At 42.9% G+C, this 27,318-nt stretch overlaps 1 protein-coding gene across 2 annotated transcripts; it reads left to right on the top strand.

Annotated features, from left to right (window-relative positions):
• The first annotated feature begins 55 nt into the window (after window positions 1–55).
• Window positions 56–27,318, top strand: NCOA4 (nuclear receptor coactivator 4). 2 transcript variants are annotated; one of them, XM_039343369.1, is made up of 10 exons: window positions 56–180; window positions 15,054–15,205; window positions 17,826–17,966; window positions 18,146–18,237; window positions 19,256–19,364; window positions 19,986–20,060; window positions 21,436–21,582; window positions 23,144–24,130; window positions 24,780–24,869; window positions 26,226–27,318. In XM_039343369.1, exons 2-10 carry the CDS (start codon window positions 15,065–15,067, stop codon window positions 26,229–26,231), a joined length of 1,788 nt encoding a protein of 595 aa, XP_039199303.1. In that variant the 5' UTR covers window positions 56–180; window positions 15,054–15,064; the 3' UTR covers window positions 26,232–27,318. The 2 variants fall into 2 exon arrangements, with proteins under 2 accessions (XP_039199303.1, XP_039199304.1); XM_039343370.1 differs by lacking the exon at window positions 56–180 and adding an exon at window positions 12,270–12,436.

Below are 27,318 nucleotides of genomic sequence, written 5' to 3'. Positions count from 1 at the left end.
CCCTCAACTCCTGGCTCGGCCTCACCGGGCGCCATTGCGCATGTCTCCTCGAGGCCTCGCGAGATTTCCGCGCGGCCTTCCTGCGCCGGCAACTCTCGCGAGGCTCGGCGGCAGGAGCAAGGAGGCCTCTTTCCTTTCCCGGAGCCTCGGAGGGTCGCAAGTCTGATCGCCGCTCGGCAGGTGAGTCGAGCCCGGCCGCCTTTGCCGGCTCCGTGGCCCAGCTCGCCCCGGCTTCTCCTTCCGCAAAACCCGGGACGCGCCTCTCCGTTATGTAACCGCACGTCGGAAAGGGATGACACGTGTCACCGTCCCAGCTTGGCAATTCAGGGCTTCCCTCCCCCCCACTTTCTGGAAGGGCTTGGGTGGGGGGAATGGGGAGCCCCTGCGCCTTCGCAGACCCGCTCCTTTGGGATGACCTTCAATTTAACCCCAGAAATAGGGCTTAAAAAAGGTAGGCCGAGGACCTGGGTTGCCACCCTACATTCCCACGTGCAAGTTGCAATTCCTTCTTCCCTGGGAGCTGGAGGGGCAGTCCCGGGTCGGACAAGGTCATTTTATTTATGTATGTCTGAGATTTTTGCCCCGCCTTTATTACTCTTTGATGCACTTATCTCATTTTGGGGTTATCCCAGGTCGGGGTTGCTCTATGCCAAGGAAGGAGAAGGGAGAGAAAAAAGAAAAGAAAGCTAAAATTGGCTTTTTGGGGGGGGGGGATTTGCATTGTAAGTGCCAGGTTCAGCCTGGGCAGCCTTGCAGTTCCAGAGATAAAATATAATATGATATGATAAGATAACCTTTATTGTCATTTTTTTTACTGTGGGCACAATGGCACCCATCAAAAATGAAATTTAGTTGCCCGTTCTCAAAGTGAAACACATACATGACACACACCTAAACATACTATGTACAACATGTGTATAGACCCACATCCCTACATACACATAGGAAATAAATATTAAATTCTGTCCATCTTGAATATATAACGGAAGGAGGAAGCTTGAGAGTTCACAAGATTAATGCTGTATGGAATGAAACTCTGGCTGAACCTGGATGTTCTGCTACGGATTCCTCCTCCCGGAATGGAACAAGGAAAACAGGAGCAGCAATTTGCCCTTCTTTTCCTGGCTTGCAAGATCTGAAACTAATCAGGGTTGTCTGCAATGTGGGAACCTGGTTTCCTTCCCGCAGCTTTTGAACCTCCATCCATCAGCCCTTCGTCTCTTTCATCAAATGTTGGTAAGATCTCTTAAGACTAGGAAGTCCCAAGCTTCCTTCTTCCATTATGTATTCAAGATGGACAGTATTTAATATTTATTTGCTACGTATATGTAGGGGTGTGGGTCTGTACATATGTTGTATATAGTACGCTTAGGTGTGTGTCATGTATGTGTTTCACTTTGAGAGCGGGCCGCTAAATTTCATTTTTGATGGGTGCCCTTGTGCCCACAGCAAAAAAAAAAAAATGACAATAAAGGTTATCTTAAGCTGATACTGTGAAGTTCTGTTGGCAGTTATTTTTATGGCATTATAAAAGAACAAAACTGCAGAAAAAAAATGGTCAATGGAGAACGACATGCCTGCCAGAGCGGTAGGTGCGCCATCGTTCCGAGGTTTTGAAGAAAAAGATTGGAAAACCATTGGAGTGATATATAAGGCCTTCTGCCTGAGCAGGGGGTTGGACTAGAAGACCTCCAGGGTCCCTTTCAGCCCTATGAAATAGGAAGGACATGCCTAAAGAGCTTGGAAGCTTTGCATGGATTCGTATACATTTCACGAAAGGAAACCATCGTTTTGGTGAACAGATTTTTATTCTCTGCTTTTCATGAACGGGGCGATGTGGTCTGGGCTCTCCTGCTTGAGCAAGGAGTTGGACTAGAATAGGCTAGAATAGAGCTGGAAGGGACCTTGGAGGTCTTCTAGTCCAGCCCCCTGCTCAAGCAGGAGAACCTAAACCCTTTCAGACAAGTGACTGTCTTGCCTCTTCTTAAAAACCTCCAGGGATGGCGCGCCCACAATTTCTGAAGACCTTAAAGGTTAAGGGTAGAATAACACCTCTGTTCTGTTATTTTCTGGGTGTAAGCCTGTTAGAACAAGAGAAGGTGGCGTATGTGTTTCTCTGTTTGAATTTATTTTGATAATAAGAAATAATAGACATGAGTGTGCAAAACTTCAGCCTTCTCGTGGGCTGCAAGGGCAGACTCAACACACAATTTGTCGTGAGCTGTTTACAGAGACTTGTTTTGGAGCATTAATCTTCCATTTTACGGGTAACACTGGGGGCTTTAGATACAGCTTTTTTTTTATTTATTCGCTTGATATTTTTCTCCTTTGTGCGCGGGATTAAAAGGGGTCAAAAATAGAATGAGGCTGTTTTGACTTTGGCTTAACAGTCATAAAGCCAGGCAGTTGATGCACCTTGTAAGAACATAATTGCGTGTTTATGTGGTCAAGGTGCTTTCTGGACTTCTATTTGTTTTGGAGGTGGTTTGAGAATTGCTGTTTCTTCTTCTTTTTTTAAGTTGAAGAGCCACAAAGAGGATTATGTTTCGGGGCAAGAAAGCATGATGTTGTTCTGACTCTCATTGGCTTGGTTTCCTGTGAATGTTCCCTCCTCCTTAATTGCTTTCCCAGTAATTAAGATCAACCTCTCCACTTTCATTAGTATGGAAATCCTGCTCCTTCTACTGTTTTGTTAGTTTAGTGGAGCGCTCCATTTGCTCCTATTTCCTCAGGGAATGCAAGCAGTCAAATTAAACCTCAAAAGAGCCGTAGGCAATCTGGGTAAGATCCTGGATTCCTGAAAATTTCTGGCAGCTTTCCTTGTGGAGGTGAGAAGCAACTAGATTGCAACAAGATTTGAAAAACAGTTGGGAAAAAAACAATCTCTCCTGCCCCATTTTTCCGCCTCCTTTTACCTTTCAAGCAAAAAGCAATGGCATGAGCACCTGTACCAACAGGCATGTTTGTAAAATATTAAACTATTTCCAAGTTCAAGGCCCATTCCTAATTAGTCACAGTGCTAATCAGATTAACCAGTTTTATACCTCAGCATAACTTACTTGGCAGGATCGTGGAGATGAAATGAAAAGTTGCACAGGAATAAGGGTTTAAGTTTCCAATAATAGAATGGAAATTTAGGTTGGCTAAATTTCAAGCATCTAATGGTGCACTTTTATATGATTGCCAGTTCCTTCTTTTAAAGCAATTTTATGCTTGGAGGAAAAAGGTAGTGTCACTGCTCCAGTATGTCAGTTCCTCAGACATGCTAAAGACTGATAAATCAGAACAGTGCTGCCAGAATAAAGGCGGTGGGTATTTTTTTGTTTTTTTGGAAACTTTATTTTAAAATGGTGGATTTTCAGCAGTTCCTCTTCCGTAGGCTATTATGAGCCACAAACACAGTTCTTGTGGAAACAAAAAAATGAAATGTACAGAGGGCCTTTTTTTTTTAAAAAAAAAATCTTTGTTCCCTTATCTTTGACTTTTCAGGCTTCCCACGTGAGATTTAAAAAGAAGTTGGAAATTTGCTGGCGTTAGAATAATTTGAGGTTTTTTGTTTTTTTTTTCAAACGAAGCCATTTTGCTACCTGCAGGACAACTAACAGAAGTTTCTTATAGGGCCTTTAGTTGCACTTTTTATGAGTAAGCTTTAGGAAGGTCTTAATCTGATCCCTCACCGTCCTCATTCGGGGTGGTCAAATTCCAAATATAAAATTGGTAGGCGTCAGGATGGAAAAAACTGTTAAATGACTCTTGTGAAGCATCAATTCTACAGCTATGCAGAATGATGTGTTTTGTATTGACCTATGTGCGAACAGCAAATGCTGAGTGAATCACTGCAGTTAAATTAGTAACAGGGTTATTATTATTATTATTATTAATAATAATAATAAATAAATAAAGTTGGAAGGGACCTTGGAGGTCATCTAGTCCAACCCCCTGCTCAGGCAGGAAACCCTATACCAGGGGTAGGCCACCTTGGCTCTTTTATGACTGGTGGACTTCAACTCCCAGAATTTCTGAGCCAGCCATGCTGAGGGGAAAGGGGGAGGTTTTCAAGCTGAGCCAGGGCTGGCTGAGGAATTCTGGGAGTTGAAGTCCACGAGTCATAAAAGAGCCAAGGTTGCCTACCCCTGCCCTATACCATTTTGGACAAATGGCTATCCATTCTCTTCTGAAAAACTTCCAGTGTTGGAGCATTCACCGCTTCTGGAGGCAGGTTGCTCCACTGATTAATTGTTCTCACTGTCAAGAAGTTTCTCCTTAGTTCTAGGTTGCTTTTCTCCTTGCTTAGTTTCCACGCGTCGCTTCTTGTCCTGCCTTCGGGCGCTTTGGAAAATAGCTTGACTCCCTCTTCTTTGGGGCAGCCCCTGAGATATTGGAACACTGCAATCATGTCCCCCCTCGTCCTTCTCTTCATTAAACTAGACATACCCAATTCCAGCAGCCGTTGCTTATATGCTTTAGCCTCCAGTCCCGATCATCTTTGTTGCTCTTCCCTGTATCTTTCTAGAGTCTCAACATCTTTTTTACATCGTGGTGACCAAAACTGGATGCAGTATTCCAAGTATGGCCTTACCCAGGCATTGTAAAGTGGTATTAACACTTCACGTGATCTTGATTCTATCCCTCTGTGAATGCAGCCTAGCACTGAGTTGGCTTTTTTGGCAGCTGCAGCACATGGCTGGCTCCTATTTAAGTGATTGTAAAGTTGTTAAGTGAATTTGGCTTGCCCATTGTGTTTGCCGCTCAGAAGAAGTGAATCAGGGAAGCCAGATTCACTTTAACAACCACGTTGGTCGCAAAAGGTGATCGCCTGACCCCGGGACACTGTCATTGTCAAAAATATGAGAACGGTTGCCAAGGGTCTGAAGTTTGATCTCGTGACTATGGCCGTAAGTGTGAAAAAGGGCCACAAGTCACATTTTTCAATGCTTTTGCAACTTGAAACCGTCACTATTGTAAGTTGAGGACTGCCCTATTTGTCCAGGAGTGTCGAAAAAGTGAGCAGGCCTCTCATTTGCCTAGGTATACATCTGGACTTCAGATGAAATTTATTGGAAAGAAGCAGAAGGAAGTGGAAGAAATGAGACACTTCTAGAGTTCATGCATGCAAAGTTTTTTTTTTCTTCCAGAAAGCAGTTGTGAACGAGATTTTCAGGCTGAAAAAAATAGAAGCAATAAATATGCACAAGGGCTCCTCACTTTGATGACTGCCCGGGCATGGATACTCCACTTAAAATGAATGAGGTTTCCTTAAGAAAAGGCATCAGATGGCTAGATTTAAGAAGAACAGGCCATTTTAGCAAAGCACGATTGTTTACCAAGCGAATGTGGAACAAGCATCAATCCCTTTATGCTTTTTGGCTTTTGGATTAAGCAAAAGATATTTATGGTGCAATGAAACTTACAGCAGGGTGAGTTGCAGCATCTTGTGGTTTTGAGATGGGGCATGGCCTGGCCCTCCACAGGCAAAACAAAACAGCCAGAATTAGCCCTGCATCTGGAGGAAGAAAGAAAAATTGCCAGGCCAGCATCTTCACCACAAGGCTGGTGGACTTGGGAAGCTTAGGAGAGAGCAGATAATAATAATAGTTCCATAAATGTTCAGGTTGGATCTGCAAATCCCAGTATTTTGTACGTTTTTTAAAAAAAAGTTATTTGCAGTTGTGTTAAATCAGTGATTAAATTATTAACTAATTTAATCTAATTAAACTTTAAAAAAAACACAAATACTGGGATTTGCAGATCGATCTTGAGTTCTTGTGAAAAAGAAAAATCTGTTTTTTTTTTTACATCACCAGTTGGATCCCTGGAGCAATACCTAAAGGGCTCCTTTCATAATTGGAAATTTTGAGTTTGTTGGACCTGATTGTACCAATTTTACAAAAAACACACAAAAAATCTTGGTTGGAATTGCCTTTATCTTTAGACACTTATCTTAAGAATCCTTAAGGTCCTAAGAACTTTAATTATTAAGTTTTTGCCAGTCTTAGGCTGTGAATCTAATTGTAGATTACTCGGTAACAATATTAGAACTGGCACCTACGGCTGCATATCGTTGTGAACAAAGGACAATAATATATTAAGCATATTTGCTGCCTGATTCGGAATGACTCTGGGTGGCTCACAATTAAATTACAATGAAACCAATAAAAAAAATGAAAGATGACAAGCGCAATAAAGCACACCGTCAGGTTCCCTCGCCAAAGGCCCAAATGAAAAAAAAAAAAGAAATTGACGTGTAAACGGCTTGCAACTTATAGCCCCCAAATACTTCAGGGAATAGAAGATTTTGACCAATCCTGCACTTTGTAGGACACAAGACCTTACTTGGTTTAATTCTTTTTTTTTTTTTTTTAACAAATGACCCATCGTGCATCTGATTAACCACAGGAAGTTATTCTTCCTTCACTCAGATGCGCTCAAAATCACCTTGTTCAGCTTCCCAGTTCTTGATCTTGAGGGAGAGAGGAACATTTTTCTCCTGGTAAAGAAACTATGGCATTAAAAACAGAAAATTGTCCTGTGTAGTAGCCAAAGACTCGGGCCTGGATCTCAACAGCTCCACAGACTTTGGGGCTGCCACAAAGAAGAGGGGGTCAATCTATTTTCCAAAGCCCCAGAGGGCAGGACAAGAAACAACGGATGGAAACGGATCAAGGAGAGAAGCAACCTGGAATTAAGGAGGAACTTCCTAACAGTGAGGACAATTCACCAGTGGAACAGCTTGCCACCAGAAGTTGTGGGTGCTCCATCAATGCAGGTTTTTAAGAAAAGGCTGGACAGCCACCTGTCTGAAATGGGATAGGGTCACTTGCTTGGACTAGAAGACCTCCAAGAACCCTTCCAGGTCTATTCTGATTGATTGATTGATTGATTGAGGTCTCTACTCAGAAATGGAATTTATTGAGGTGAACTTGGATCAGGCTTCCACGTTTATTTTGCTGGGGTTTCTGGAACCCAAAACAAAAGTGAAAAAAAGAACTGTGTATGTTTCTTGTCCAGAAGATGGGACGCAGTAGAAACTATGAGAATTATTATTTTTGGGGGGGAATTGACACTTAAGCCAGGTAGGAGAATTATTTTTTTTGGGGGGGGGAGGGGAATTGACACTTAAGCCAGGTAGGAGAATTATTATTTTTTTTGGGGGGGGGAATTGACACTTAAGCCAGGTAGACCACCTACACCTGTTTCCTTAACACACGTGAAACGATCTTGCGATCTTGGGCCACGTCGGATTCTGGATTTTGCAAGCTGAAATTCAACTCCTTTGGTGGCCCACGTAGGTTGTGGAAATGCTGCTCTAGCTGGTATTACCTGTTCGGAGACTCTTCCACCAGGTCTTCCTCTTTCTCACAACCCCGTTGTCTTGGCGGAGAGGAGGGGGCTCGGCGGTCAAGGTGCAAGGCACACAGTTCCCCTTGGCCTGGAAGCCTTGGGGGGCGATTTCTGCCACGCACAGGGCGTGTTTTAGTGTGGCGTTGTTAAAGTCTGGTCTGCTTGGAAAAGCAGATCTCATTTGAACCCCGCCCGAGATTGTGCCAAAACCCGTTTGTGGAAGGAAAGGTGAATTGAATTCACTTGATTTGATCAAGCGTGATGGCTTGATTCCACAAGGAATTTGCCTCCGGCGCAGAAGCTCTCCATCTTACATGAAAAGCGACAGAGTAATGGTCAGTCGTAACACGGGCAGTCCTTGACTTATGACCGCAATGGAGCCCTCAAAACTCTGCTGTTAAGTGAGCTAACTGAGTTTTGTCCCATTTTACGACCTTTAACTAGTTGTTTAAATGTTTAATGTTTAATGACGTATCAGCTGCAACTAGTTGCAGCTGATACGTCATTAAATGAACCTTGGCTTTCCTGTTAACTTGGTTTGTCGGAAGGTCGCAGAAAGGGGAATCACGTGAGCCTGGGACACGGGCAACTGTCATAAGTACACGCCAGTTGCCGAGCATCCACATTTTGATCACCAAGGTCGTAACTGCGAAAACGGTCGTAAATCACTATTTTTTCAGCCCTGTTGTAACTTTGAATGCTCAGTAAAGGAACTGTTGTAAGTTGAAGACTACTAGTAATAATAATGCTATAAGAAGGGGAGAGTAAGAAAGATAAGGCTCGATGATTATTATGATGATAATAATAATAATAGAACAATTAACCAGTGGAACAGTTTATCTTAAGAAAGATAAGGCTTGATGATGATAATAATAATAATAATTAATAATTAACAACAACAACAAAACAACAACAATAATAGAACAATTAACCAGTGGAACAGTTTATCTTAAGAAAGATAAGGCTTGATGATGATAATAATAATAATAATTAATAACAACAACAACAACAACAACAACAATAATAGAACAATTAACTAGTGGAACAGTTTATCTTAAGAAAGATAAGGCTTGATAATGGTAATAATAATAATAATAATAATAATAATAATAATAATAATAATAATAATAATAATATAATAGCACAATTAACCAGTGGAACAGTTTATCTTAAGAAAGATAAGGCTTGATGATGGTAATAATAATAACAAAGGTTTACCCAGAGCAAAGAAATCAAAGCCTTACCAGAAGTAATTCAGAATGTAGAGGCAAACCAGGGGGAGTTGGCAGTGAAGGAATCTAGCAGAGATATACAACTGTTCTCATTTGCACCTCTACCTCAGGAATAACAAAACCCTCTAACTAAAGAAATAAAAGAATTGAAACAAAGAATAACGTCATACCTGCAAATGCTAGCACCATTGATGCTTTGCCTAAGTTAACTAATGTTGCAGTTATGAATACCGGAAGGTGCACCGCTAGATAAGATCAGCAAGGATCACATCACGCTGAGCCTGGGACACTGGAAATAATAAAGCAACAACTATGAAAATCATGAAGTACAGGCAGCCAGTTGCCGAGCATGACCACATTTATGGGATCAAAGAAATACAACAAGGATCGATAACAGAAGTTGAAATGAAAGAACTAGTAATAACAACGGTAGAAAAAAGAGCAAAGAAAATCAAAAATTGGTCAGCACCAGGTGAAGATGAACTGCATGGGTTTTGGTTGAAACATCTAACTGTTATACACCCACTCATTGCCAACAGTTCAACAATGTACTACAAGGAGGAGAAATTGAAAAGTGGCTAACAACTGGGAAAACCTACCTAATAATGAAAAATCCAGCAAAAGGGGCAACACCAGGTACTACAGGCCAATTACCTGCTTACCAACAACTTTCAAATTACTAACTGGTGTGTAGCTGATGTATCTAGTTGAAAACAATCTCTTTCCACCTGCAGAGGAACAAAAGATCAACTCCTAATAGACAAAATGATCTTGGAAAACTGCAAGAGAAGGAAGACCAACCTGAATGTTGCATGGATTGACTACAAAAAGGCATTTGACTCTCTGCCACATGATTGGAGTGCCTAGAAATAACAGGAGTCAGTAGAAACATCAGAAAATTTGTGCAAAGATCGATGGCACAATGGAAGACACAGTTGCAGATCAATGGTTGGGAGAGGTTAATATGAATATTTCAAGGAGATTCATTATCACCATTACTATTTGTTATTGCACTGTTTCCTCTGTCAACAATACTGAATAACTCAGGACATGGCTATCAAACATCAAAAACATCTTATCCACCTCCCTGAAGCTGTATGGAAAAACATCATCTGAAATAGAATTGCTCAACACTGTCCGTATATATAGCCAAGATATTGTAATGGATGGACAAATGTGCCACACTTACTATCAAACAAGGAAAAATATGAAAACTGAAGGAATCAAGATGCCCCACGAAAATAAATTAAGAGTCTGGATGAGGAAGAATACTACAAATACTTGGGTATCCTTCAAGCTGACAACATCAAGCACACTGAAGTCAATACATCAAGAGAGTGAAGAAGATCTTAAAATCCAAACTCAATGGAGGAAATACCATAAAGGCAATCAACACCTGGGCAATCCCAGTCATTAGGTACACAGCTGGAATAGTGGACTGGACTCAAGCAGAACTAAAAGCAATGGATAGGCAGACCAGAAAAATAATGACAATGAATCATGCCCTTTATCCACGCAGTGACATTGATAGACTTTATCTACCAAGGCAAATAGGTGGGCGTGGAATGCTACAAGTACATCAGATGGTTGAAGAAGAAAAAATGGCTTTGGAGAATATCTGAAGAACAATGATGAAGATGCACTGAAATTAGTATATCAGGAAGGCTTACTAACTACTGGAGAGACCAAACTGGCCTACAAGAAAGACCAAATGAAGAACAGAATAGAGGCATGGGAAGACAAAGCACTACATGGCCAATACATGAAAAAAATAGCTGGGAAAGCAGATAACAATAAAACCTGGCAATGCTAAGAGCAGGAAAATTGAAGAAAGAGACCGAGGGACTAATTCTGGCTGCACAAGACCAAGCCTTAAGACAAATGCATACAAAGTCAAAATTGAGAAGACAGCAACAGACAGTAAGTGCCGCCTATGCAAAGAAGCTGAAGAAACAGTGGACCACTTGGTAAGCTGTTGCAAGAAGATTGCACAGACTGATTACAAGCAGCGGCATGACAAAGTATCAACAATGGTGCATTGGAAGATCTGCAAAAAATATCATTTGCCTGTAAGCAAAAACTGGTGGGATCATAAAATAGAGAAAGTCATAGAAAATAAAATTAAACTGCTCTGGGACTTCAGAATTCAAACAGACAAGCACCTGCAACATAACACCCCAGCGATAAGAAAGACAAAAAAGTCTGGATAGTGGACGTGGCAGTGCCTGGAGATAGCAGAATAGAAGAGAAAGAACTGGAGAAGATAACAAAATACAAAGACCTACAAATAGAAATAGAAAGACTGTGGCAAAAGCAAGCAAGGGTAGTACCAATAGTCATAGGCTCCTTGGGTGCAATCCCAAAACAACTGGAGCACCACTTGAACACCATTGGCATTGACAAATTCTCTATTAGTCAATTGCAAAAGGCGGCCTTATAGGAATTGCTTCCATCCTGCGACGATATCTGTAATACCATCAAACATCCACATCTGCCTATCCCAGGTCCTGGGTAAGGACTCGATAGGTAGACAAAATGCCAAATCCAGTCTGAACATCTGGCTGACTGTGCGATGATCGATAATAATATAATAGAACAATTAACAATTAACCAGTGGAACAGTTTATCTTAAGGAAGATAAGGCTAGATGATGATATTATTAATAATAATTAATAATTAACAATAACAACAAAACAACAACAACAATAATAGAACAATTAACCAGTGGAACAGTTTATCTTAAGAAAGATAAGGCTTGATGATGATAATAATAATAATAATTAATAACAACAACAACAACAACAACAACAATAATAATAATAGAACAATTAACCAGTGGAACAGTTTATCTTAAGAAAGATAAGGCTTGATAATGGTAATAATAATAATAATAATAATAATAATAATAATATAATAGCACAATTAACCAGTGGAACAGTTTATCTTAAGAAAGATAAGGCTTGATGATGGTAATAATAATAATAATAATAATAATAATAATAATAATAATAATAATAATATAATAGAACAATTAACAATTAACCAGTGGAACAGTTTATCTTAAGAAAGATAAGGCTAGATGATATTATTAATAATAATAGAACAATAATTAACCAGTGGAACAGTTTATCTTCAGAAGTTGTGGGTGCTCCAAAGCTGGAGGTTTTTAAGAAGAGATTTGACAGCCATTTTGTCTGGAATGGTCTAGGGTTTCCTGCCTGAGCAGGGGGTTGGACTAGATGACCTCCAAGGTCCCTTCCGACTTTTTTTTATTATTAACAACCTGCCTCCAGAAGCGGTGAATGCTCCAACACTGGAGGTTCTTAAGAAGAGACTGGACAGCCATCGGTCCGGAATGGTGTAGGGTTTCCTGCCTGAGCAGGGGGTTGGGCTAGATGATCCCCCCCCCCCAAGGTCGCTTCCCACAGGTGGTCTCAATACCACACAAAGGTGCAAGCCATAGCTTGATTTATTTATTTATTTATTTATTTATTTATTTTACAAAGGAGACATCCCTCACGGTCTGTTTGCAACGCTTCCACTTTGCATCTGTTTCCTTCCTGACTGACCCGTCTTTTCTTTCTGGACAGTTGCTGGGCAGTTTTCACCCTTTCCTCCTCTCTCCTCCTCTCCACAGCCGGTGCAAGGCGGACGTGCAAGGCCGCGTTCCAGCTGTGGCGGCTTGCCCACGTGGGCTTGAAGGGAGGGCGAGGCCAAGTCTGGGCGGGCCTGAAAAGTGCCCTGGCAAGCAGGTTTAAAGCAGGCTGGGCTGCTGCTAATTATCCTGGGTTGCAGAAGGCGGGCCGGCTGGTTGTGTCTCCACAGCTGGAACTTTCTCTGCTCCTCTGAAAACAGGAATTGAGGTATGCATGAACCAGGAAAGAGAGAGAGAGGGAAGGGAAAGCAACTCGGCAGCCAAGGAGTAAAGGGGGGGGGGGAGTAACACCCTGAGCAGAAATTGAGGCTGGCGCTGGCAGAAGTGGCCTCTTTGCTAGCTGCCTGCTTTGTCCTGGTCGAGATAGATTAACCCAAAACCTCCTTTTCATTGTGAAGCTTTTGAAGGGAACAGATGAGTCTGTAAGATGGGTTGTTTTTTTTTTGCAAGCCTCCTGCAGACAGCAGAATTTGACTCAAGGAGGTATTTCCAGTTATCTGGGGGTGGGGGAAGTTAGTGGACGCTCTTGTGTGATCGTGAATTGATCACGGAGAGCATGGGAGTCAAAGCAGCGCCTAAATTCTGCGCTGAGTACTGTTGAAGGAGCAATTGGGAACTTTTGTGGGTCCTTGGTGTTCCCTAAGCTTGCAGACGTTTCATTACTAAACTAGGTAACATCATCAGGGCTAGTACGGAACGGGGTTTGCATTCATTAATTTAATTCAGTGGCAACGCTATATAGCCCCATTAAAAACCAAAGGATATGAATCTCATTCTCTGCAGAGAAGCCTTCTTAAAACTTATTACACTGTTGTTGTTTTTATCCGGCTTGCTGGGAAGTAAGTTTATTTTGACATCCTTCTATTTGTTTGTTCTGTTGCTGTGTGCTTTGCTCTTTGACACTCAAATTGCCGAGGATTTATTTGTGTGCTAATTGGATTTTATTGATTTGGGCTGGGTACTTTGATTCCAGGTTAACCCTTCAGTTAAATAGATTCTGGTCTGGGTCATTTTACTTTCAAGTTTGGCTTTGTCAGAGTGGCAGAAAATGTTATAGTTTTAGATCGGGGTCTGGATATCTGGATCTATTCCCTAGTTCATTTCTGGTGGATTTTTCTGCTCTCATACACTCTGCTTTTTAGGAACGATAATCCAGAGGCAGCAGTTGAACTACTGAAAAACGTGTATAATCCGAAAACGGATGGGATCCTGTTCTAAATGCTTCTTTTGGGTGTGGGATGCCTTAATTACGGAGAGGGAAAACTTTCAACCATCTCATCTCAACCCTGTAAAATTGCACAGTTCTGTGAATTAGATGTTTCAGAACCTTGGGCTCCAATCCAGAAGCTACTGTAGGAAAGGTTAATTTAACACCTGTGGGAACGCAGAGCCAGAAACTTGAATAAACAAGCCCAAAAATAAATCCCCAAAATTGCTATGTCAGTTAAGATCCACGTGGAGAGTTCTGTCTTTGCACTAAGCCAGGGGTAGGCAACCTTGGCTCTTGGATGCCTCGTGGACTTCAACTCCCAGAGTTCCTGAGTCAGCATGGCTGGTTCAGGAATTCTGGGTATTGGAAGTCCACGAGGCATCCAAGAGCCAAGGTTGCCTACCCCTGGCTTAGTGCAAAGTCTGCAGGTAACTGAATGCTTCCCTTGATTGCTGCCAACCCTTAAAACATGAACCAGGTGTTGGAGACGGTGTCAGTGTGAGAGTTGGGAGGGGGGGGGGAAGTCACAAAGCTGTCACAACACGGCTCCACGCCATGCATGCTAAAAGTGCGAGTCCACAACTCGCGGTTAAGGAGAAGTCACCGGTGGGACTAGGGCAGTGGTTCTCAACCTTTCTAATGCCGCGACCCCATAATACAGTTCCCCATGTTGTGGTGACCCCCAACCACTTATACATCACTGGGTGCCAGGGGCATGGCCAAAGAAAAGGGGGAAAAAATGGCAGACAGCCTTGTTTGGCGACCCCCGTGAAATGGTCGTTCGACCTCAAATGGGGTCCCGACCCACAGGTTGAGAACCACTGGACTAGGGAAAAGAACTTTTTTTATCCCAAAGAGCTGCTTTGGAAATCTGGGATCATAACATTCGGCGTTTATTTATCCTCCTATTGCGGTGTTCTCGTCATTTTCTTTGGAGTGGTTTGTTCTGTTGTTCTACTACTTTGCTGCTTGGTTTTTATTTCTCCGTTTTTATTGCCGTAAGCCCTCCTGGAGTCGCCCTGTGGAGAGATGGGCGGCAAATTAAGTTGAACCAATAAATCAGTGGTTCTCAACCTGTGGGTCCGGACCCCATTTGGGGTCGAACAACCATTTCACGGGGGTCGCCAAACAACACAGTCTGCCATTTTTTCCCCCTTTTCTTTAGCTGTGCTACTCCCTTTTATTCTATTGGCTTTTGAAAGCCAATAGAATAGACTCTCTTGAATAGAGTCTAATTCTATTGGCTTCCCAAAGCCAATAGGAATTGTCCAGGCTGTCTCTGCCCTGCTGAGCCCGCCAAAAGTCCCAGTCTGCAAAGGGTGCTGCCCCAGTTGAGTAGTCCTCGATTTACGACCGGTTGGGGGTCGCAGCATTAAAAAGGTTGAGAACCACTGCAATAAATAAATGCGACGAATAAATTTCACGCTTGGAATGAGCAACGCTGGGAGTCTTTTGCCAGTTGACTTTTTTTTATTAAAGAAAAGATTGGGAGAAAACCACCAGCGAAGAAGACATTTGTGGAATTTGAGGGTGCCAAATTGGCAAACCATCTTTGAAAAAACCCGAAACTGCTCATTTCCAGCACTGGCCTGAAGTGATTTCTTTTTTCTCCCAGAATTGTCTAGGATGATCCCCTTCCAAGAGAGAAACGGAAGCCCTGTCAACAAAGAATATGTGGACATGTGCCTGCAGGCCAAAAAAGACCTGGAAGTTGCCATTGCTGAAATTGTCAAGGCCGAACAGCAAGTCAAAGACAACTGGAAAGAGGTATTTTTGCAATGTGGTTCTGCCTTCTGCCTTGTGGTTCTAATAAGGGGTGAAATCCTTGATTGAAAAGCCCCGGCTGCAGAACTTGTGTGCTGTAGCTTAGCGAAGATTTTCTTTTTTTCAAACAAATTTTATTGTTTTTTTTTAAAAATTTTTACACCAGAGTGCTTAGGAAAACACCGTGGTGAAGGGGAAATCAGTCATCCAGAAACAAAGTCATACCTATATAACTGAAGTTAGTACATTAAAAAATTTCCCTCTCTTATTTCCCTCACATGACATAAGGAATTTAGTTTAATCTATTTCTTCATAAAATTCAATCAGTCCAAATGATCCTCCTTCTCCTTTAAGCTTCACTAATTTCGATTAACACATTCACATCCATCTTAAGTAAACATATTAATTAGACTTCAGGTATCCCTTCTGCAACATACATAGTATTCCAAAAATAACATTCTAGTATTTTCACATATACGCCATTTCTTAATTTAATAGATCATTGGTTAATACCCTTTCTTCTCTTATTGTAAATCTCTCTAGTTCTTCTTCTATTACAAAGTACTTTTCTATATAAACAGAATAAAAAAATAAAGAAACATTTCAGCCCGTTAAATAAAATTTAAATCTCAACCAAAATAGTTATCATGTCTAAGACAAACATATCATTACACAAATGATCATCTTACTAATTTCACATACTCAGTTAATTGTCAAATCAGTCCGAATCTCTAAAGCCTTTTTGACCCAATAAGTTGAGAGTTTAAATCAGATTTTTAAATCTAACTCTGGCTTTTTTTTTCCTGTGCCAAGCTGGTGTCCATGATGCCGCATCTGTGTCATCAAACCTCCATATTTGAGTACTGGTATTTATCAACAAATCGTTCTGGTAGCGAAGATTTTCTTTAAGCTTCAGGTTTTATGCAGCTTCTTAAAGCTAGCCTGGAAAAACAAGAGTGTTTGTGGGAACTGGTGTGTGTGTGTGTATGTGTCTAACTTTGACCGTGCTTGGATGGACTGAATCATCATCAGCGTTGTAAAGATACAGAATGGCGTTGATCTCAGCTTTTAGGGACAGTATGGATGAACCTAGATACTAGTTTTCTTGGGAGCTGCAGATTAGAACTCCAGCCATCTAACCGGTCATCAAGATGGTCTTTCCCTTTAGATATGAGGTCATTTTTAAAATATACCTGCTCTTATTGGGTAAATTCTTGCACAAGGAATAAATGTGATATATCTCCAGAGCAGTGTTCTCTCAGCCTCGATAACTTATATCACCTAATCACCTAAACAGGAGCCAGCCGTGTGCTGCAGCTGCCAAAAAGGCCAACACAGTGCTAGGCTGCATTAACAGAGGGATAGAATCAAGATCATATGAAGTATTAATACCACTCTACAATGCCTTGGTAAGGCCACACTTGGAATACTGCATCCAGTTTCAGTCACCACGATCCAAAAAAGATGTTGAGACTCTAGAAAGAGTACAGAGAAGAGCAACAAAGATGATTAGGGAGCTGGAGGCTAAAACATATAAGGAACGGTTGCTGGAATTGGGTATGTCTAGTTTAACGAAGAGAAGGACGAGGGGGGACATGACAGCAGTATTCCAATATCTCAGGGGCTGCCCCAGAGAAGAGGGAATTAAGCTATTTTCCAAAGCACCGGAAGGCAGGACAAGAAGCAACGGGTGGAAAGTAATCAAGGAGAGAAGCAACCTAGAACTAAGGAGAAATTTCCTGACAGTTAGAACAATTAACCAATGGAACAACCTGTCTCCAGAAGCTGTGAATGCTCCAACATTGGAAGTTTTTAAGAAGAGACTGGACAGCCATTTGTCCAAAATGGTGTAGGGTTTCCTGCCTGAGCAGGAGGTTGGACTAGATGACCTCCAAGGTCCCTTCCAACTTTACTATTATCATTATTATTTTAAGATGGGTGGACTTCAACTCTCAGAATTGTGGAGGTCGAAGTCCACCCATCTTAAAATTGTTGAGGTTGAAAAATGCTGCTCTGGAGATTTAGGTTTTCTTTCAAAGGCTGAAATTTAATGGATGTGGAATTGCCAGTTTCCCTTGGCGCTCAAGGTCCTGCACCCACCTCTGACAATCTGTCAACAAAGGTTTGTGGAAAACTATGATGAACTCTGGACAAAGAAATCTTGAATTCCTTTAAAGTCTTGCTTAAGTCCCTATCAGCGTAAAGCAGCACTTGTCCCTTTCCAAGCCATTGACCCATCTTTCCAGCGAAATAGCTCCGTTGGATCTTCGTTGCTAGGAAGACTCTTGTCCCTTGGGACTTCATCCTTCCACTGGTTGGGAACTCAGCCCTGCCTGCATTGCAAAATGTGGGGATAGGAACAGGAGGGACGAAAGACTTGGATAAGAATTATGGCGATGTCTGTGGAGGTTCCCAGTCATCCAGTTCTCGCCCCAAAAGTGCTTTTCCAAAAGGCAAATGGACTTTCTTATTTTGTTTGGTTTTTTTCTTTGAAAACATTTTGCTTTTCATTCAGGAAGCTTCTTCGGGTCAGGTCAATTCCTAGAAAATCCAGTCACTTTTGGAAGAGAAAAAAAAAACTTTTTAGGAAGAGAATTATAACAGAAGGTGGCTTCTCTTGCAGGTGAAAGCTCAAGTCCACAGCTGCATCAGTCGCCACCTGGAAAGTCTGCGAAGCCGCGAAGTTTGGTTGTTGGAACAGGTTGACCTCATCCAGCAGCTGAAGCAAGAGACTTTACAGCAACAAGCACAGCAGCTCTGTTGGGTAAGGGCTGATGGGTCTTCTGATCCTTTTCCTGCATCCAGAATTACAGAAACTTTGCCTTGACTTTGCACTCACTGTGTGTTTGGGGCACCAAGCCACTGCCTCGTATCTGTACCTTGGTGACGCTGGCTTATCCTGTTCCTAGTGAGGTCACCTCTTTTTTTTTTTTTAACTTCCAGTTGTTGGGACAATTCAGCTGCCTCATCCGCCAGCTGGAGCAGCCTCAAAGCGGCGGTGACCTTACAAATCAGATTTCGGCGTGCTTTGAGAGGTGAGTCCTCTTCAACAGATTTTGAATGACCCGCGCGGCTGTTTGTTTATCTTGGTCGTTTCCCACGTCATTGTGGGCTGTGTGACATCACCTTCAAAGTTAAAGTTCCAAATGCACAGGTATAGTATAGGGGGTACCTTGCTCAATAGCAGTAACTGTGAGAGGGACCTCAGAGTCCTAGTGGACAATCACTTAAATATGAGCCAGCTGTGTGCTGCAGCTGCCAAAAAGGCCAACACAGTGCTGGGCTGCATTAACAGAGGGATAGAATCAAGATCACGTGAAGTATTAATACCACTCTTCAATGCCTTGGTAAGGCCACACTTGGAATATGGCATCCAGTTTTGGTCACCACAATGTAAAAAAGATGTTGAGATCGTAGAAAGAATGCAGAGAAGAGCAAAAAAGATGATTATGGGACTGGAGGCTAAAGCATATAAGGAACGGCTGCTGGAATTGGGTATGTCTAGTTTAATGAAGAGAAGGACGAGGGGGGACATGATAGCAGTCTTCTAATATCTGAAGGGCTGCCCCAAAGAAGAGGGAGTCAAGCTATTCTCCAAAGCGCCTGAAGGCAGGACAAGAAGCAATGGGTGGAAACTAACCAAGGAGAGAAGCAACTTAGAACTAAGGAGAAACTTCCTGACAGTTAGAACAATTAACCAGTGGAACTACCTGCCTCCAGAAGCGGTGACTGCTCCAACACTGGAAGTTTTTAAGAAGAGACTGGACAGCCATTTGTCTGAAATGGTATAGCGTTTCCTGCCTGAACAGGGGGTTGGACTAAATGACTCCCAAGGTCCCTTCCACCTTTATTATTATTATTAACTTTGGAAATCTTGCCACCTCTGTGGGTGGAAACAGGACTGGGCATTTGAAGATTTAACATCCCTTCAGAAGATACATGTATTTTGTGCATAAAAATGAGACGACTTTTTGTTTTGTTTGAAAAAAAAAAAAAAACGACTCGTCACCTTTGTTTGTTTCTGAATTCTTAACTTTTATCTTCTCCCCTAAGTCTTGGCAGTTTGACTCTTCAGCCTGAAGAAACATCCATCCTGAATTTTGAGGCTGACGTGGCATTTCTTCGTCAGGCAATCACCTCTTTTGGCTCCATTAGAACAATGGTGAGTTAAAAAGAGCTGTGTTCTAATGTACAGTAGTGGCCAAAATTGTGGAAAGCTTTTGGGAAAAGTGTATTTTTGAGGTTTGATGACTAATACCACTCTTTTTTGGAGTAGTACCATAAAATTATATATCAATGGAAAGATAATTTAATCAAGAACGTAATGCAACAAAGTTTGTTCAATTATCTGTACTGTATTCTATGAAACGTTATAGCCAAATAACCAGAAAAAGGAAGCACAACTCGATTAGGTTGATCTCAGGTAGCTTTCCTTCATCTGATTGTAGCCAATGAGCATGAGCGTTTACAGAGCCAATCGGGTGTCATCTTGTTTTTTCAGTGAGCCAATCAGATCACAGTAGGAGTCAGTTATTGATGTCCTGTATTGAAGCTGAGAGGAGGACATTGTGTGATCGCTATCGTTGGTTGGGGGTTTTTTTGGTGTTCTTTCATTTAGTGAGCTTGTAAAATGTAATAAAATTAAACGGTGCAAAGAGTTGACTGGTTGCCCAGAAAGCGATGTAAAACAGTATTATTAAATGAACAAGGCTACAGTTATAAAGAAATTAGAAGAAAAATGGGTGGAAACTTATTATCTCTGGTTTCTTTCTTTTTTTAATAGCAAACTTCCGATAAAGAGGATTACGCCCCTTGGATCTCTGTGCAGAACTGTCCCGTGATGGCTAGTTTGGAAAAGGTGAATTACAGATTGGTTTAGAGAGACTGAAATTTGAAGGCAGCAGCGGAGTTTTTAAACTTAGTCTTCTCTTGCTATTAGCTAGGAATGCCAGTTTGGTCTAGTGCAGGTGTAGGCCACCTTGGCTCTTTGATGACTTGTGGACTTCAACTCCCAGAATTCCTGAGCCAGCATGGGGGAACTATGGTCCCTTCATGACTCGTGGACTTCAACTCCCAGAATCCCTGAGCCAGCATGGGGGAACTATGGTCCCTTCATGACTTGTGGACTTCAACTCCCAGAATCCCTGAGCCAGCATGGGGGAACTATGGTCCCTTCATGACTCGTGGACTTCAACTCCCAGAATTCCTGAGCCAGCATGGGGGAACTATGGTCCCTTCATGACTCGTGGACTTCAACTCCCAGAATCCCTGAGCCAGCATGGGGGAACTATGGTCCCTTCATGACTCGTGGACTTCAACTCCCAGAATTCCTGAGCCAGCATGGGGGAACTATGGTCCCTTCATGACTCGTGGACTTCAACTCCCAGAATTCCTGAGCCAGCATGGCTCAGCTTGGAAACCTCTCCCTTTCCCCTCAGCGTGGCTGGCTCAGGAATTTTGGGAGTTGGAAGTCCACGAGTCATAAAAGAGCCAAGGTTGCCTACCTCTGGCCTAGTGGATAAGGCCCCAGGCTAGAAAATAGCACTTAGTAATACCATTTAAGACTTATATACCGCTTTACAGTGCTTTACAGCTCTCTCTAAGCGGCTTACAACTTGGGGGTCCTCATTTTGCTGCAAGGCTGAGTTGACCTCGAGCTGGTCCGAATCGAACTGCCGGCAGTCGGCAGAATTAGCCCGTAATACGGCATTCTAATCACTGCGCTACTATCATGGCTCTTGATAAATCATGAGTTCAAGTCCTGCCTTAACTATGAAAGCCAGCTGGTTGACTTGACCCCAACGCATCTCCCATGGTGATTGTTTTGGGGGAAATAGAAGGGGGATATGTTATATGAGTTAACTTGTGAAAAAAAAAAGGTGGGCTATAAATCAATAAATTAAAAAAAAATGCAGCACGTCCCAGGAAGAGAGATTAATTGATCTCCACCAGAGAATCTACATTTGATCTGTGGGAAAATCATTTAAGCCCTTAACATGCACAGTGGGTGCCCAAGTAGGCTGGTGGTGGTTCAGAATTCAAGTGTAAAGGAAGAAATAATTGTAAAATCCAGAAATTTTCAGTGGCACAAACACCCAGGACATTCTCCTCCTCCTCAACAGGGCGCCAGGATACTTTTATCTATCCTTGGGGGAGAGAGAGAGTGTGTGTGTGTTCCCATGGTGGATTTTGTCCGGGATTAAACTCTCCCTAAATTTGTTCTTGATTATTAGCCCAAACCTTTCCGTGGAATGCTGGGTTGTCCTCTCTCTGACTGGCTTCTTGGAACCAAGTCCGATGGCGTGTGCTGTACCCCTTATGTTCCCAGCTACAAGCAGGAGGACTGGCTCTTGAAAACCCACGCCGGGGAGGCCAATCAGGTATTGTTACCTACTGTCTACATCAGTGGTTCTCAACCTTTGTAATGCCGCGACCCCCAACCGGTCGTAAGTCGAGGACTACTCAACTGGTGCAGCACCGTTTGCAGAATGGGACTTTTGGCGGGCTCAGCAGGGCAGAGACAGCCTGGACAATTCCTATTGGCTTTTGAAAGCCAATAGAAGGAGACTCTATTCAAGAGAGTCTATTCTATTGGCTTTCAAAAGCCAATAGAATAAAAGGGAGTAGCACAGCTAAGGAAAAAGGGGAAAAAAATGGCGGACTGCATTATTTGGCGACCCCCATGAAATGGTCGTTCAACCCCAAATGGGGTCCCGACCCACAGGTTGAGAACCACTGGTCTACATGTATAGAGAAGGATAATATTCTAATAATATTGGAAAAGATAGACCAAAGAGGTTGAGAAGAAAATTACATAGCCAAATGATTTATGTCCCAAGAAATGCTGATGGCTCCAAATATTGGGGATTTCCTCCTGTTGTGAGGATTGTAAGCTCTGAGGATAAGATGGCTGCCCAATCAATCAGTCAGTCAGTCAGTCAGTCAGTCAGTCAGTCAGTCAGTCAGTCTTCCAAAAGTAGTGGAACTGGTGGATCCAACAAGGCTGTTCTTGGAACATTGAGAGTGAGAAGGGAATTATAATCTTAATCTTGCTGTTCTTTTCCCAAGAAATAGCAAGAGAGCTTAGACTTACAGTAGTGGTCAACATTGTGGAAACCTTTTGGGAAAAGTGTAATTTTGAGGTAGGATGGCTAATAACACCACTTTTTTTGGAGTAGTACCATAAAATTATAAATCAATGGAAAAGATAATTTAATCAAGAATGTAATGCAACATAGTTTGTTCAATTATCTGTACTGTATTCTATGAAAAGTTGTAGCCAAATAACCAGAAAAAGGAAGCACAACTTGCTTAGGTTGATCTCAGGTAGTTTTCCTTCATCTGATGGTAGCCAATGAGCATGAGTATTTAGAGAGCCAATTGGGTGTCATCTTGTTTTGCGAACGAGCCAATCAGATCACAGTAGGATTCAGTTATTGATGTCCTGTATTGAAGCTGAGAGGAGGACATTGGTCAGGGTGTTGTTATGTGATCGCTATGAAGTTGGTTGGGTTTTTTGGTGTTCTTTCATTGAGTGAGCTTGTAAAACATAATAAAATTAAAGTCATGGTGCAAAGAGTTGACTGGTTGCCCAGAAATCGATGAAAAATAGTATTATGAAGTGAACAAGGCTACAATTATAAAGACATTAGAAGAAAAATGGGTGGAAACTTAACCAAAGGTGGCATTTCTACTGTACACTTTTCCCAAAAGGTTTCCACAATTTTGGCCTCTACTGTATATACCGCTTCATAGTGCTTTACAGCCCCTCTCTAAGCGGTTCATAATGTGGAAGCATTATTTGCCTACCTGGGTCCTCATTTTACCGACCTCGGAAGGGTAGAAGGCTGGGTCAACTTTGAGCCGGTCAGGATCGAACTCTCGGCCGTGGGCAGAGTTAGCCTGCAATCCCTCACATTTGCGGTGTCGTCTCCTCCGTAGGATTTAAAGCCTCCAGAAGTGTGTTATTTGGAGAAAGCCTGGGGGAACCTGAGAAGCTTGGAGAACTGGCTTTTGCAGAACCAACAGCGGGACCTCCCGGAGAGGGTGGACCTCCGCCGACGGAAGAGCTCCACTTCCACCATCGCTTCCACCGTGTCCATCGAGAAGATCGACGAACTGGAGTTTTTCGAGCAAGACGACGCCGACCTTTCCGAATGGCTTCTGGTGTCTTCCGAGCCTGAAAATCGGAACGCCTCCGATGAGAAGCAGAATTGGGTTTTTAAGCCTTTCCGGGAAGAATATAACCCCAACGATTGGCTGCCTAAAACCGATTCGTGCAATCACTGTTGCGGCGGCCAAGCCAGCGGCGTGGAGATAGAAAACCTGGGCAATCTGAAATGCCTTAGCGAGCACCTTGAGGTGAGGAAGCCGCTGAACGCCGACAGCTGGCTTCTGCCGCCCGCTTTCAACGTGGAGGATCTATGCAGAGCCAACGAGCCGTGCTCCAGCCTCTCCGAGTGCGTGTGTGAGCAGAACTGTGAAAAGGAAGCCCTGTGCAAATGGCTTCTGAGGAAAGAAGGCAAGGATAAGAACGGCATGCCGATTGGGGAGGTCTCGGAACCCGAGGAACGTCAGCCCGTGGGGAACATCTGGCTCCATCCTTCTCGGCCGGCGGAGGCGGATTGGGCTAGCTCCGCCGTGAAGCAGGACGTTGGCCGGGAAGGGGCAGAGCCTCTGAAAGAATTGCTGGAAACCTCGTTGTCCTCTTGGCTAGCCAAGCGAGAAGTCAACGCTTCCCACGGCGGCGAAGAGAAGGCCATTAGAGAGGACGCCGCCGAAGTAAGCCATAAGGGGACCCTGCTGGAGCTGCTCGCTCCCTTCCACCTCCCTTTCAACATAAACAGCTGGATCTTGTCGTCAAAGAGTGCGGACATCTCCAGCCAGCCTCTCGTAGAAGATAAATGGCTGCTAAGGAAGAAAGCACACGTAAGTAGAATTCTCGCCCGGTCACTTCACCCACGGAAAGTCTTCTGTGGGTTTAATATCTATAACCCAGGGATCTCCAGACATGGCAACTGGAAGACATGCTAGCTGAGGAATTCTGGGAGTTGAAGTCCACAGTGTCACATGTTCCGACTAATGAAGCACTTCAAAGAACTTTCAGGCATGTTTCCTAAAGTCTTTATTTGCAGAGCTACAAATTTTGCCGGTCACCATGTTGGACTGGTTAATGCCAGAATCTGAACTTCCTGTCGCTGGCATCAAGCTTTCCTTGCTCAACCCCTCCCTTCTCATGCAGTCACAGGTCACATTATCCAATTAGTGAGAAGGTCAAACGTTTACTTCCTCTTTCTTTCCCGGGCTTTTTCCCCCGCTCAGTCTAAGCTAAGTATTAACCCAATAAATGCCAGACAGTTTTGCATATTGTCAAAGCAAGAATATACAGTATTTGCAGCATTGACACACAGGTCTCGCAGTTGCCAAGTCTGAAGAAGACCCGGGATGTAACTTGTAAGAGTTCTCCGGAGAGGCGGTTCACGCGCTAACGTTGGCGTCCCGCCGTTTACCAATCTCAAGTCTTGTATTTCCACATAATTTTGCTAATCTCGCAGAAATCAATCCCGTTTCTTTACAGGAGAGTGGCCTTCCCGCCGTTTGTGACCTCTTTGCCTGTATGAACCTGAGTGGAGACAGAGAAAAATGGCTGTATCAGACGCCTTTACAGGTAAAAGCCTCTCCGTAAAATGGAAGTCCACCCATTTGCCTTGTTGCTTCTTGGCTTAACTCCTTAAGTCTTCTTAACATCTCATTTTAGACTTCCAGCATGAGATGAAGCGGGCCTAGCCCAATCAGCTTTTGGAGAACATCAAGATTGGTTAGACGTCCATTAACTATTATAGGCTTAGAACTAAGCTTTCTTCTTAATTAGCCTGTTAACAATCCAGTTCTTTTCTCGTTGACGTCTCTTGACGGAAAGATGCAGAGATGTTGAAAACGCTCCGACTTATTTTTAACATCTGGGTGAAATGCGAGTCTCTAGCTTTCTGAGAAGACGGCTAATTCAACAAGCCTGCTTCTTTTGGGTCTTGGAAAGGATGTGTGAATCTAATCAAAGGCTTTTGACCAAATCAGGCTTGATATGCCTCAGATTTACAGCTGTAGTTCCAACCATGTGGTACAGACGTTTTGGGAAGCACAAAACTCTCTAATTGGAAACTACCATGGGTGGTCATGGAGGGTTCTCTCTAGATCAGTGGTTCTCAATCTTTCTAATGCCACGACCCCCAACCAGTTGTAAGTCGAGGACTACTCAACCGGTTGTAAGTCGAGGACTACTCAACTGGTGCAGCACCGTTTGCAGAATGGGACTTTTGGGCTCAGCAGGGCAGAGACAGCCTGGACAATTCCTATTGGCTTTTGAAAGCCAATAGAATTAGACTCTATTCAAGAGAGTCTAATTCTATTGGCTTTCCAAAGCCAATAGAATAAAAGGGAGTAGCACAGCTAAGGAAAAGGGGGGAAAAATGGCAGACTGCATTGTTTGGCGACCCCCGTGAAATGGTCGTTCGACCCCAAATGGGGTCCTGACCCACAGGTTGAGAACCACTGCTCTAGATCAAGGGTAGGCAACCTTGGCTCTTTTATGACTCGTGGACTTCAACTCCCAGAATTCCTGAGCCAGCCATAGCTCAGCTTGGAAACCTCTCCCTTTCCCCTCAGCGTGGCTGGCTCAGGAATTCTGGAAGTGAAGTCCACGAGCCATAAATGATCCAAAGTTGCCCACCTCTGCTCTAGATGGTTCACAAGGATCCGTTTGCAACGTTCGGTTAACAGAGGAGAGATGCTTCCCCACAAACAGGTACCGATTCTCACTGGATAGGATACCCAGATGCTTAATCTTCCTGGCTCAGATTGCACACAAAGCACAGTGAAGGCAGGGCTAAGCACGATAGATAAATCTTTTCCTGAACATCTGCAGCCTTTGCACTTTTGAAATATTCTCAAAATATTCTTAAATGGTCGATCCCGATTAGCAGCGTCTTTTGTTTTAATATCCCGATTCTGGGCTTATGTTTCCTAGATGTGAAAAAAAAAGAAAACAAAAAAACTGCAGCGTGATCTAAACGATGCTTTGATTTTCTGCTGATCATCGCACAACTGGAATGAGTTGACTGCAGCCTGTCGCTTCTCCTGTGTTTTTTGACCATCTTGTCTTTTTCAGATTTCGAATGTCACTTTAAAAGCTGTATGTAGCTGGGGGTTGGGGCTGCGGAAAATGGACCTCGGAGTCCTCAAAACAGAAGCGCCCTTTGTTGGGTTCTCTGGGGTCCGTGATGCCCGTTGGGACTCGCGTTAAAATGTAAAAGCCAGTATTTGGAAATAGGTTCTGTATAGGAAGACCCTTAGCTGGGGTGGGAGATGGGGAGAGGCAAATGTTTATCCAGAACACACCATTGGCCCTTCTTTCCAGCTCCTAATTTTAAATAGGATTTACAGAGTATCTTCCAAGAGATGCACTTTTGAATTGTGTGTTCTGTGTATGCATATGCACTCTTCTCACCTGAAAGATGAAGTCATTGTCATACAGATTGGCATGGGCACCGGGCAACTTTGGTGCTAATCCTGGTTAAGGTAACTAGGATGGGAAGGGCGGGCAAAACTGAGCACAGAGCGGACGAAATGTTGTGTGGCTTTAAAGCCCTAGTACTAAGGACGAGTTGTGTCCTTTGTATTGCAGAACAAAAAAAAAAAATAATAATTTCTCTCACACTATGAATTACGACAAGTTTGAAAGTAGCCTTAGAAACTTTAATGCTGAACTTTAATACCACTCTTTACTCGTCTCCACAATTCGTGGGGGCAACTTTTGAAAAGCTGTGACGCTAACGTTAAAAAAAAAAAATGAAAATTGTGCTCTTGGCTTAGCACAGGTACACTTTTTAATTGCTAGGCTACCTGTCAAAGGAATTACCACTGCGTTCTCTGTTAAATTCACTCATTTGATATATTTGCCTTCCAGTGCTTTAACAAAGTTATCTGCTCAGGTTCCTGAGAGGGGGTATATGTAATACCTAACTGATGTGGAATGCAATTAAACCCGCTTTCTTTTACATTAATCCCAACGTTTGTGATGCTAATGAAGTATGCCATTAAACCATTGTGAATAAAAAGTG

Source organism: Crotalus tigris, unplaced genomic scaffold (genome assembly GCF_016545835.1).
Source record: "Crotalus tigris isolate CLP2741 ecotype Arizona unplaced genomic scaffold, ASM1654583v1 scf7180000017847.2079705, whole genome shotgun sequence".
NCBI classification, from domain to species: domain Eukaryota; kingdom Metazoa; phylum Chordata; class Lepidosauria; order Squamata; family Viperidae; genus Crotalus; species Crotalus tigris.
The sequence above is the reverse complement of the archived record's forward strand: the minus strand, read 5'-3'. Positions and strand labels throughout refer to the sequence as shown.